This window comes from Varanus komodoensis, unplaced genomic scaffold, assembly GCF_004798865.1.
Source record: "Varanus komodoensis strain SLA01 unplaced genomic scaffold, ASM479886v1 scaffold1, whole genome shotgun sequence".
NCBI lineage: Eukaryota > Metazoa > Chordata > Lepidosauria > Squamata > Varanidae > Varanus > Varanus komodoensis.
In genome coordinates this window covers 13,365,085-13,378,124 of record NW_025335268.1, presented here as the reverse complement: position 1 = coordinate 13,378,124, position 13,040 = coordinate 13,365,085, and the positions used below count along the sequence as shown (strand labels likewise).

Here is a 13,040-nt window from a genome sequence, read left to right as displayed (position 1 = left end):
GCACTCCCCCTGTCCTTCTCCCTGCACAGGACATCGTACAGGGCGACCAAGGCAGATTCAGTACTGTACCCGTGTCTGAAGCCGGACTGAAAAGGATCCAGATAATCAGTTTCATCCAAGAGTGCTTGGAGTTGTCCCGCCACCACTTGCTCCAACACCTTGCCCAGAAACGGGATGTTGGCCACAGGTCTATAGTTAGTGGCCATCTCTGGATCCAGTGACGCTTTCTTCAGAACCAGTCGTATTACCGCCTCCTTTAAAGGGGCAGGCACTCGACCCTCCCTCAGAGAAGCGTTAACCACTTCCAAGATCCAGGTCCCAATCCCGTGCTTGGAGTTATTTATTAACCAAGACGGGCAAGGATCCAATATATATTCTGAGGAAAATACCAATTGTCCACAGATTTAGTTTTGGTTCAGAAGAATCTGTGTGTCTTCTGCAAAGACAAGCCCTACATTAATAACATTTAGAATTAAGACACTTTCAGAGTGGCAAGAAGCTTATAGATTGGAATAACTGAGTCTCCCTTCGATAAATCAGGAGAAAGATAGTCCTGAGTAGCCCCTTGGGAGTTTTAGAAGAAACCAAGAATTTTCTTTGATGAAGAGATTTTCTTGAAACAAACTCAGAACAGTACAGCTGTCTCTTTTTGCTCTGTAATTTGGCAGATATTGCAAACTTGGACTTAAGCTTTTGGCAAACTCATAGAATAAAGGGTAGAATAAAGTGAACAATTATTGGATAAGAGGACAGGTCCTCTTTTAGATTGGCTAACTTGCAGTTGATACTAAAATGGGGGCAATGGCCACAACTAAGCAGCTGGTACTCAGGATCCAGAAGGATCTGGACAGACTATGGAAGTGGGCAGGGGACAACAAGATGGTATTCAGTGTGGATAAGTGCAAGGTCTTGCACTTGGGGCATAGGAATGGATGTCACACATTCAGGTTAGGGGACAAGTGGCTGGAGAGCAGCACTTGTGAAAGGGATATTGGGGTACTGGTTGACTGCAGGCTGAACATGAGTCAGCAGTTTGACGCGGTGGTCAAGAGGGCAAATGCCATCCTTGGTTGCATAGCCAGACGTGTGGCTTCTATATCGAGGGAGGTATTACTGCCACTCCATGTGACTCTGGTGCACCCACAGCTGGAGTATTGTGTTCAGTTCTGGGCTCTGCATTAAAGGAAGGATATAGCCAGGCTGGAATCAGTACAGCTTAGGGCCACAAGGATGGTGGCTGGATTGCAGGAAATCTTGCTCTATGAGGGAGACTGAGGGAACTGGTGTTGTGAGGCTGAGGTGCTCTTCACACACACACAGGACTGGCAGTTGGAGCTTTAAATCCTTTATTCTAAGAAACTTCAAAGCTATGCAGACAAGAAACAACAAAAGATCTTATAATGACGATGCTAATGGTGAAGTTGTCCCCTCTTTCTGAGGGGGCTCAGATTATGAAACACTCTTGACCAGTCTGGGACGACCCTCCCTGGGTGGATCAGACAAGCTTCTCTCCCTCCTCCTTTCTATTTCCCTCAACTCCAATTGCCCCAAACAGCATGCTCACCTCCTATCTCTAGCACTAGTCACACTTTCCTTCGTTTCCATGGAGACCGTTTGTTTCCCAGGGTCATTATCTCTGGCCTGTCCTGTCGTTTCCAAGGTAACCTGCTCACCTTCCTCTGCCCACATCCCGCTATCAGCTCCTGCTGGAATGCTGCTGAGTTTCAGCTCTTGTTCTGTCTGAAAGACTTCATCAGAGGTGGTGGGGGGCGTTTGTACAATGGGTACCAGGTAGAAATCTTCCTCTCACAGGGAGCATCCTGCTCTCTCATGTGCGCCAATGACTCCACAACTGGGTCTTTTCAGCCTGGAGAGGACTCCAAGGGGATCTGCTGGTGACATATAGGTACATGAGAAGGTGCCACCTGGAGGTGGGTAGAGACCTGTTTTCCCCTGCAGAGGAGGGTAGGATGTGTTCCAATGGAGCAAAGCTCAGGGAACCAAGGTTCAATTTGGATGCCAGGACGTATTTCCTGACAGTTAGGACCCCAAGGGTATGGGATGGGCTTCCACGGGAGGTGGTTGAAGCCCCATCAGTGAGGGTGTTCAAGGATAGGCTGGACATGCACATGGTGGACATGTCATGAGCGGAGCTGGCTGGAGCCGGGGGTCAGATTAGATGGCCCGGGAGACCCCTTCTGACTCGCTCTGTTTCTATGTTAAAGGATAGAAAACTGAGGCTAGAAGGGAAACCAACATTTAGCTCAGGAAAAGCAATAAGTGGGTTTCTCCAAGAGAATGTATTGGAAGTAGCAGCTCTTAATGTGCTAAGAGTTCTTAAGTTTTGGATAAGCAATGAAGTGGTCAAGTTTATGATTTAGGAAGTGAACATGCAAATGAACTGTGAAGAGCTACAGAATCTTATCTTCAAGTAGAGCAAAAAGACAGCAAATCCAGTTCCTTGTAAAAATGAGGGTGCATGAGCAAAAACAAATAAGAACATAACAACAGCCCTGCTGAATCAGAACAAAAGTCTATTAGTCCAGCATTCTGTTCACACAGTGGCCAAGCAACAGCCCATGGGAAGTGCACGCATGAGTGCATGAACTTCCTGCCATGTTCTCAAGTATGTACATAGGCATACGTTCTTAGCTACTGGAATCAACATATAGCTGTTAGGATGAATAGTAATTAATAGCCTTTTCCTCCATAATTTGTCCAATCCCCCTCTAAAGCCATCCGAATTGGCAGCTGTCATGACATCTTGTGAAGGTGAGTTCTTATGGTTTAACTATGCACTCACCCTGTCTCTCATAAAAGAACAAATGTGTTCATACATTGCAACTGTTTGGCAGAAGATCCAGGACCAAGTATTTCTTCATACAATACATTTATGGGAGTCTCTGCCACAAAATATGGTGACAGCTGTATAAATGACCTAAAAGGATTAAACAAAATCATAGTGGATACATCTACTAGTGGCTAGTAGGCATAATGACCATATGGAACTTCAAAGTTCAGAAGCAGTATCACATTGAATACACGTTGCTGGGGAAGAAAACAGGTGGGAACTATTGCTGTCAAATTCTGCTTGTGAGCTTCCCAAAAACATCCTGGTCACCATGATATGCTGGTTTAGACTGGCAGCTGGTCTTGATCCAGCAGGTCTCCTCTTGTGTTCTAAATAGGCTCTAAGTATGAATCAAGACTTTCAGACATGCTTAACTTGTGATTATTGACAGGATTTCCATTTGAACATTGTCTTCAGAATATCTGCAGTTCCAAACTGCAGTAATTTCCTTCAGCACGGACTGAACCAAACTGTATCGACACAACCTGCCTGCAGTTTTCAAATTGTAGACCCCACAGAGGAGGAGATTAACAGTGGCTACTAGCCTTTCTGGCTGTGGGCTACCTCCTTTACCAGAGGTGGCCTGCCTGCATACACCAGCTGCTGAGGAGCTTGGGCAGGCATTGGTCTTGCATCCATCCTGCTTGACCATTCCTGTGGGCAGCTAGTTTGCCACCATGTATATGGAGTGCTGGACGAGATTTATTTATTTATTAGATTTATATCCTAACCCTTTATGCCAAAAAGGCTCTCTTTCATCTGAGCCAATATGGTTTTTCTTATGTTTGCATGTTCATTTTTTTCTGCATCCCTTTTCAATTAATGGTAGCTCTAGATGCATCCAGTTCTTTGCCATCAGCATCTGTGCTCCTGTTAATAGGCTGCTAGAAGTACTTTGCCCTTATTTACTGCATTCTCAAAGTATTTAATAACAGAGCCTGGGGAGTTCTGGGAACACGATTCCCAAGTATTTCTTGAATGATTTCCACTACTTCTTTCCAAAATTTTTTACATCCAATATATTTCAATATTTCCCCTTCCCATCTTTTTGATTAATAGAAAGCTGTAACTGTCAAGCCACTTTTCTCCTCTCACAGCACTGAAGCCCAGGTGACCGCAGTGGCTCAAAGCCCCCATGGTCAACTGTGGCTTGTTTGCCAACAACGCCCATTCCTGGAGAGGGATGGCCTAGCTATGGTGATCCATGCACTGGTCACCTCATCATTGGACTACTGTAATGTGCTCTAGGTGGGGATGCCCTTTTGCTCCATTCAAAGTTGCAGCTACAGCAGAATACAAGGAACTTGGGAGCAAGTTGGGATATATAGCATACATAGCAGGGTACATATAAGGAAAAGAAAGACTGCCTTTCTTTATATATACCCAGCTGACATTTAAGTTCATCAGAGGAAGCCTTGCTGGCCATTCCAAAATTAATGCAATATCACCCAGTAATGACTGGTGGTGGGCCTTACTGGTACTGACTTCCACCCTGTAGAAAACCCTCCCCCTTGCAGTTTTGAAAGCAAAGCATGTGGCATGTTTCAAACACCTCCAGAAAATGCACTTGATCACCTACACATTCCCTGACTTATAATTAAAGGAATCATTTTTTTCTTTTAATGTGCATGCATGGTTCTTAATTTTTATAATTGATAGCTTACAATGTTGTCCTTTTATATGTGACTTGTATAAGTTACATTAACTAGGTAACATAACACAGTTCCACAAATGGGATTCAACCACCAAGAAGAACTCTCTCCTATTTGCTGCCCCTCTTACTTCCTTAGGGGGTGGCTCTCTGAGAAGGACCTCTCCAGCAGATCATAGTGGTTGGGTAAGAATAAATGAGAGCAGGTGTTCCTGCAGATATTTATTATGAAAATATGTAAATGCTTTTGGGAAGCATGACATCCGTCACAAACCATGATTACAAAGACTATGAACACCAAACTATGAAAATACTGTAAGTACTATGTAAATATTTAGAAAGACTAAAGCTGCAGTCATCCACTTGTATCCATAGTTTGTGACTTGCATCAAAACATACAATCTGTTACTCTAAAGTTCTAAAAAACCATATACATGTTAATCAAACTTTAAACTATAGGATGCTATGAATAGCTATAATGTTCTGGTTACTGTGTTAGTGATATATTCTTATGGTTGTCCTATCAGGTCTTCTATATTTTAAGCTTTTATCTTCACTTATAGGGACTGCAGGTGGCGCAGTGGTTTAAACCACTGTGCTGCTGTGCTGCTTGATCGAAAGGTAGCCGGTTTGAATCTGCACAACGGGGTGAACTCCCGTTGCTCCGTCCCAGCTCCTGCCAACCTTGCAGTTCGAAAGCATGCAAATGCAAGTAGATGAAAAGGTACCACTTCGGTAGGCAGGTAACAGCATTCCGTGCACTTTGGTGTTTAGTCATGCCAGCCACATGACCACGGAGACTGTCTGCTGACAAATGCTGGCTCCCTCGGCCAGGAAACGGAGATAAGCACCACCCCCTAGAGTCAGGCATGACTGGACTTAATGTCAAGGGGAAACCTTTACCTTTACCTTTTTATTCACTTATAAATCTGTTATCTAAATTCCTTCTTACAAATAGCTTTTAGTTATACAGTACTGACCTATAGTCATTGTTATATACATAATCCATGTTAACTTTGACTAATACTATTAGTTGACTGATGGAATATGATGGCTAGAACCCTCTCTATGAGCAAATTACCAGTTTGCTTCTGGGTGAATTTGGTAACAAAGAGCTTTTTGTGCTCCAGGGCCATTGAGTTGAAGGGAAGTATAAAGCCAAAAAGTCTTACCCTATGCAATTAAGAGAATGAACAAGTAAGGTTACTGTGTCATTCAGTTTCGATGGAATCCTTAGGAAGTGAGCACTTGTTTTTTTATATTCTTAAATGTAGGAAACTAGAACCTTTGCCTCTGAAATGTTAATGCCTCAAACAGGCTTCAAGGGGACAAGAATAAATTTTCAGCACAGTGGGATATAAAGTTTGCTGTTCTCTCTCACAATGTCGAGAGCTCCATTACAAATTCTTCATGCTTCACACTGACAACATAGCTGCATGAAATGGGTTTAACAGGCTTAACACACGATAACACTGAAGTGCCTTGAATAGCTGAAAAGAAAAAGGTCCATGAAGAAGTTAAAAGAGTCATTACAAGTGTAATGGCATAGATGATATTAGATATCCTCAAATAAAAATAGAATTGCAGGTCTTCCACATAAAGAACCACATTTTATTCAGGATATGATGATGCCCCATCGTCATAACCTCCAGGCTACCTGACAATTTAGCTGCCAAGAATGAGTTCAAAAGTCAACAATGAAAGAACCTAAGTTATGGTTCTATTGCTGAAGTCAGGATTAGTTCTCATAGACCATTGACATTTATGGTTATGAAAGAATATCCCTGTAACTTAATATCCAATCTTCAATAGGCAATCTTTGCAATTATTCTATGAGAAAGAGACATATGAGCTGGGCCAACAGAGGAACAAACTCCACAAGGAATAGCAATGTGTCTACATTTATAGCAATGTCCCACTGTTATTGGTTCTGATTGTTCTTGTCCATGAGTGCTTTTAAGTGAGCACTGTGTGTGCATTATGAGAACTGGCTTCTGTGAATTCATTCTACTAAAATATATAGGAACTCGTCTGTTAACACCATCAGCTATATTTGTATAGGTCAAATTATGCATCTTTGCAGTGTGACAAAACCTTAATGAGGTACCAAACACAGTGATGATCACAGGTTGGCTGAGTGTACTGCATTTGTATCTTCCATTCTAAAGGATGGGAGGAAGGGGTAGGAATATGACATGGCATTCAACGGGATTAAGGAAAGCAGATAATAAGAAAACTGTGGACCATCCTGTATGGGATGGGATGTTATTTGCCAACAGCTTTTAATACCAACAATACAATTCAAAGCTGTGTTAAGAGCTATGCACTAAAGCTGCAATTATGAGTCAAGGCCCTGTACAACAGCAGATGTGACAAAGTAGTTTTGACTGCTCAGATTAAATAGATAAACAGATCAAGTAGACTAGAAGGCACACCCTGTCCTCTTTGAACAGTTAGCTACTGAATTCCAGAGTGGCTTCAACTATGTGCTCAGCCCCAGGACTCAATAGAGGAGTTCAGGCATAAGATAGTAGAAAAGCATGGCAGCAACTCCTCAGACAATGAGGCTGTGAGCAGAACAACATCCAATAGTGGCTGGCAGCTTTTCATTTTTGCTGTGAGTGCCACTGCCAGTCTATGTATGGATCTGCTTTCTTCTTTCTCAGTTCCCAAACAAATCAGAAAGAAAGGATGATGTAAGGCATGGCTTCTTCCAGAAACTGTGTAAATGCTTTGGGCAATGGTGCTTCTAAATACTTGTTTATAATTTACAATATAGGGAGGGGCATGTAGCCCAGTAGATGTAAGACTATGGTTAGAGATCACCTAGGTGCTTTGAATGAGTTGGAAGTCTCCAGGTCTAGATAAATATCATGCTAGAGTGCTAAGGAACCCTACAGATGTTATTTCAGAGCTTCTACCCACAATCTTTGGGAATTCTAGGAGGTGATCTTTTTTTTTTCCAAAAAGGAGAAGAAAATGGATCTGGGAAAAACTACAGACCCACCAACTTGATGCCAATGATTGGCAAAATTCTAGAATACATGATTAAGTGGCTAATTGGTGAGCATCTAGAAAAAAATGATTGATGATCAGGAGCCAGTTTGGGCTTATTAAGAATAAATCACTTCATAACTACTTCCTCTCCCTCTTTCTAAAGTAGGGTTACTAGTATGGTAGATTATGGGTATCCTGTGTACTCATGATGTCTTAACTTCAACTGTGCTCAGTGCCGCCTCATTAGTACCTCTGGAACATCTTGGTGGGAGGTGTTGAATGGTGTGTTACAGGGCTCTGTTCTAGGCCCTGTGTTGTTGAATAATTTGTAAATAATGTAGATGATGATTGTATAGTTTACAGGTGACACAAAACTTAGGAGGAACTGTTAACATCACAAAAGACAGAGTGGAAAAGTGATGCATTTGAGACATAGTGCTGGTGGAGAGCTCTGTGAATACCCTGGACTAACAGAAAGATGAACAAATGGGTCTCAAATCAAATCAGTCCAGAACTTTCCCTAGCAGCACAAATGACAAAACAGAAACTGTCATACTTTAGGCACATCATGAGGAGGCAAGAATCACTGAAGAAGACCATTGTGTTAGGGAAAACTGAAGGCAGAAGAAGAAAAGGAAGGCTGAATATGAAATAGATTGATTCCATAAAGGAAGCCATGGCCTTTAATTAACAAGAGCTGTGCTGGTTGTCATTCTGGAAGGCATTCATTCATAGGGTTGCCATAAGTCAGCGATAACTTGACTACACATAACAACATGATATAAACAGACAATTTTCTATCCCCACCATGTAATTAGTGTCCTCAGCAACACCAGAATATCAGAGGAGAGACCACATGTTTATAAAAAGGTACTCATCTTACCTGGTACCAGATGGAGGCGGCTGGGTCTCAGGAAAAAATGGTGGAAACTTTGAAACACTGGTTGAATTATGCAGAACTGGCTTTTCTCCTTGGCTCTGAAAAAATATTAGATAAATAGACCAGAATGGCCAAAATGGAAATATAATGACTGTATAATGCACGAACTTATACAGTCAAATGCTGAGAGTTCTTAAAATCCTATAATTCTAAACTTCGGCACAATTTTATCTACTTCTCTAGTCCTCTTTCTCCCATCGTATTACTGGAGTTAAAAATTCCTGATGCATTACAATAATGAGTTGAGAATTGGTTTCAACATGACAAACTTTGGTTTCAGGCTTTTCAAATGGCCTGGTAAATGTTGGCTGATTAGAATCACTTATGGAGCTTAGAAATGTATGCAGACTATATCCAGGCACTTAAAGATCCTCATTGTATTCTTTAGCAGATAAAAATACAAAATCCTGAGCTTGCATATATGCCAAATAAGATGAAGGCAAAATTGACCCAGACTTTGTCATTCTCATCCACACCTACAGCAACTAAAGCAATTCCAAAGAATGAGGATCAGGACACCATAATACCTGCAAATTTGATGACTCCTCAGACCACCAAACTTCAAAGTCTTTTTGCAACTTCACCTTTGCTTTCTCCATAAGCAGCTGCAAGTGTTCAATCTCTATCTTCAGCCCTTTCAAGCGAGTAAACATTGTTTTGTAACTGCAAACCGGAAAAGAAGTTCACTAAAGAAGAATAATTTTGAAGCATTTAGAAATGCTGACAGGTACTATGTGGGACTGCATTGAACTGGTTGTTACAAGTCGTCTGTAGGCAACCATACAAGAGTAATAGAGTTTAAGGTCATGTAGTCCAACAATCTGTCATAGGTAACATTCTGAAGTTGATTGAAGGTACAATCTTATGCATACCTCTCTGCCTGCATAACTGGTTGAATACTGGGAGTTGTAGGACATTCCTCTATCTAAACCTGCATAAGATGGCACCATGTGACAGAATGGATGGGTCCAACATTAACATAGTGCTACTACCACTGCAAAATTGTCCATGGAGCTAGTGTGATGCTGTGTGCTCCAGATTTGGATTTGTGGCAATCCTTTTCTTTGCCAGGGCCCAGCTCTGTAATGTGCAATCCATGAGCAAAAATTATCTTTGGACATTTGCAGAATGGCATTTCCTTCTAAATGAGTCACCAAAAAACCTTGCTGAATAGGCTTTCAGATCAGAGAGTGTAGCTTTAGTGTATCTGCAAGATTTGGAGCTCCCAAACATATTTGTTAAGAAAAAGCAGAAATTTCAATTTAGGAACAGGAAACCAATTTGGGTCTACTACTGTTTCACTTTTTATGGAATTTGTTCCTTTTCAAGCTCTACAGCCTATTCTTCAAGATTTTTTCCTTCTCCCACACCCACCAACCCAGTGTTTGGGACAGAAATCAGGACTGCATGGATTGTTTAGGAAGAGAAATGCTTCTATAAAGTATGTATAAATATTCAGAGTCCCTTATATACTTTGCCTCAATTACTTAACAAAGCAAGACTTTTGCTAGGTGGCCAATAACACCAAGTATGATTGCAGTATTACTATGAAGAGCTATTCTGACTAATCCCAGTCTTTACATATGGCTTAAGTATGACTAAATTTGCATTTAGTTACATTGCATTTTATTGATATCTAAAGCTTGAATTCTTCCTGTGCTATAAGCTCACAAACTATGCAAATTGTATTTAGATTTTGTATATTGAAATGTTATGCTGCATTTTATTATCTGTATATTATTATCTACATTTGTATTTTGTAATTTTTATGAATTGCTGTCAACAATTGTTGTCAGCTATTGAGCAGTATAGAAATGAAATCAAATAAAAATAAAACGTATGTAAAGGTAAGGTCTTTGATCTATTTTTTTCTATCTCAGCATTTTTGCCCATCATACACAATGGAGAAATATTAACCTACAGTATTCTTATTTAAAGATAATGAAACTAGTCTAAACCCATTGTACAGAAGCAGTAAAGAGGAATACTTTAGCTATAGTTGTCCTGCAGTGAAAAGGGACTAGGTTAGATGGCTATTAAGGCCACTTCCAAATCCACTGTTCTGTGCTGGGTACTTATAATCTGGAATGGTTGCAGGACAGCTCCAGTGAGGAAGATTCCATAGGCAAGTTCATGACATGAGAAGCCATGATGCAATCTTACTGTTGTGGGTCTGTTGTGTTGTCAAGATGCAGTTCTGGAGTTCTTGCATCATAGCTTGATATATTTCCATGAGCTGAGTGATGTGTCCATCTCCCTGCTTATGCTTGGAAACAGGGAGACAGTGCAAAAATACAGGGAGAGAAAGTGGGGAGTCATGGTGAAGTGTCACAGACATGCAGGTGCATTTGGGAGGGGAAAGGGGGAACCCACCTCAGGACTGCAGCAGACCAATCAGCAGACTGTTGCACTCTATATGCTTGAATAGGGAAAAACTGGAGATTTTCCTCAAGGAACTGCTGGGATGTGCGGTGAGGGCAGGTGGATGGAGTGGGTGGGTGTGGAAATCATGCTGCACTCTGAACCATGAGATTGTCTGACTGGTTGATTTGGGCAAAAATCCATGCATTGTGGAAACAGCGCAGAGTTGCTGGCTGTGCATATGAATGCAGTCCATGCGTTTATTCCAGTGAACAAAAAACTCTGGGATTTAGGCACACCACGCCACCACCCATGGTCATCCAGTTGTTTGGCAGTGTTGCAGTTGGAACTAACCACAATGTAAGATATCATACTTGGTGCATATTGACTAAATAAGGCATCAGTTAAGGGTATGAGAGTTAACTGTACTTGTCCAGTGTATCTGAATTTGAGTTGAATTTTGAAAAACCCTTAACACAACATGTTAAACCAAAATGTTAATTGACTAGAACACAAATATATATGTAAGTTAATTCTTAACTTCATAAAAGAAACATAAAGTTTTTACAAAGTGATACACAAACTGAAATAACCTTATCTTCTCCTTTTCAATTTGTAACCGGAGTGCCTCTTCTATTGAATCTGGTTCATTTATTTTTTGAGGACTCACAAGAGCTGCAAGATATAATCAGTATGAACAATTGTAAAATATGGCATTAAAGGAAAATGTTTATATGCCGGAATGATGATTGCCTTGTATGTCTTGTACAAAGGGATACCATGCAACCCTTTTTAGCCAGTGAGTCCAGTTTCTAACAAAGGGATAGATTCTGACCTTGATACAGAAGATTGTCTTTAGTAAATTGAAGCATTTTTTCCCTTTTGGGTTTACCTCAGGGCAAGATCAAAATCTCATTTCTAAGTAAAAATGTGCCTAATTTTCAAATATGCCTTAAATGCCTGACCACACTTTTTGTATCTGTGGTGCGTGTGCTTTAAATTAGTAGTTGTCAAATAGGGATTTAGGATCATGACTGCAGAATGCAGGGAATGAGGTCTAACCTTTTCCATCCATACTGCAGTCCTAATGAAGAAGTGTTAACCCTTTCCCCCTGCATGCTCCATAATCCAAATTCTAAGTGGCTTTAAAAAAAAAAAACATCAGCATCATCAACAGATATGTTAAAAGTGATCACAAATTTAATAATGTTGTGTTTGGACCTCATACTCGGTGTCAAATCCTGACTTCCCAAAACTGGGCCTCAGGTTTCAGTAAAGCTGTTACCACCATAATTCCAATCATCAGATTTTAGCTATTAAATGTTTCAATAATGATCCGGAGAGAACAGATATTTTAGGACACCCCCCAAAAGCACCCTGCATGGAATCTTCTCTTGCTGCCCCATTCCCGTAGAAGACATCTCTGGTTGAGAAGCAGGAGCTTCCATCAAGGGCAGCAATCCCAGCTGAGGCAGACATATCTCAGCCTTTCTCTTTTTCTCAGATCATAGCCAAGTGGGAGGCCTGGTAGCTCTGAATTCTCAGGGCTTTGGCTTCCCACAGCTGGGGCTGGCTTCACTGAGTTTCCCTCTGACTCAGAATTGATGTCACAGGCTATGGTCTCCCCGAGAATGGAACAAGGTCTGACTCATCACTCAGTGTATACTGGGGATGTGCAAGGAATTTGTTTTGTGTGGGAAAATGGCCAGACTCCCTGGTTCAGGCTTCCCAGACTCTGGTCTGCTTTACAGCAGCCCCGAATCCAACTCCCTGGTAGGGGTGCTCAGGATCTGCAGAGTGCTCACCAGGAATTGCTGTGCAAGTAGCGCCATTCTTCTGCACTCTCCACTTCCAATAGCAGCAATAAGTGAGGAAGAAGGTTGGTTGCTGGAAATGGCAGCTGGGGAAGGTTGCCAATTGTGCACTCAGGGTCCACAAGCATTCATGGCTTGGCTTGCTTTACAGGACTGGGACGAGCACACAAGGAAGTCTGCAGATGCTGGAGGGATGGATTCTGAAAATTCTGAAAGTATTTCAGGAGGGATGGATTCTGAAAGTGTTTATCCCAACCCTAATGTATACAAGCTTTGAAAACAAAGATGTCTTGGACATGCTGATGCCCTCAAGGATATTGTATGTGGATGTTCATCTTGCCATTTCTAATTGACTTCTTCATGGTTTAATGTTAGATCAAGAACATGCCGCTGCTCCTTGTTCAGGGACAAGGGAGAGAAGGGCTG

The 13,040-nt window shown here is 41.5% G+C and overlaps 1 protein-coding gene across 1 annotated transcript in view; it reads right to left on the bottom strand.

The window, feature by feature from the left end:
- Positions 1-13,040, bottom strand: part of KIF6 (kinesin family member 6) — a 203,013-nt gene that overhangs the window by 7,198 nt on the left and 182,775 nt on the right. The window contains exons 17-19 of the mRNA XM_044450400.1: positions 11,394-11,475; positions 8,967-9,102; positions 8,383-8,477 (exon numbers count right to left, since the gene is read on the bottom strand). Of these exons, the coding sequence (XP_044306335.1) occupies positions 8,383-8,477; positions 8,967-9,102; positions 11,394-11,475 (313 nt within the window). The remainder of the gene's footprint in view (positions 1-8,382; positions 8,478-8,966; positions 9,103-11,393; positions 11,476-13,040) is intronic.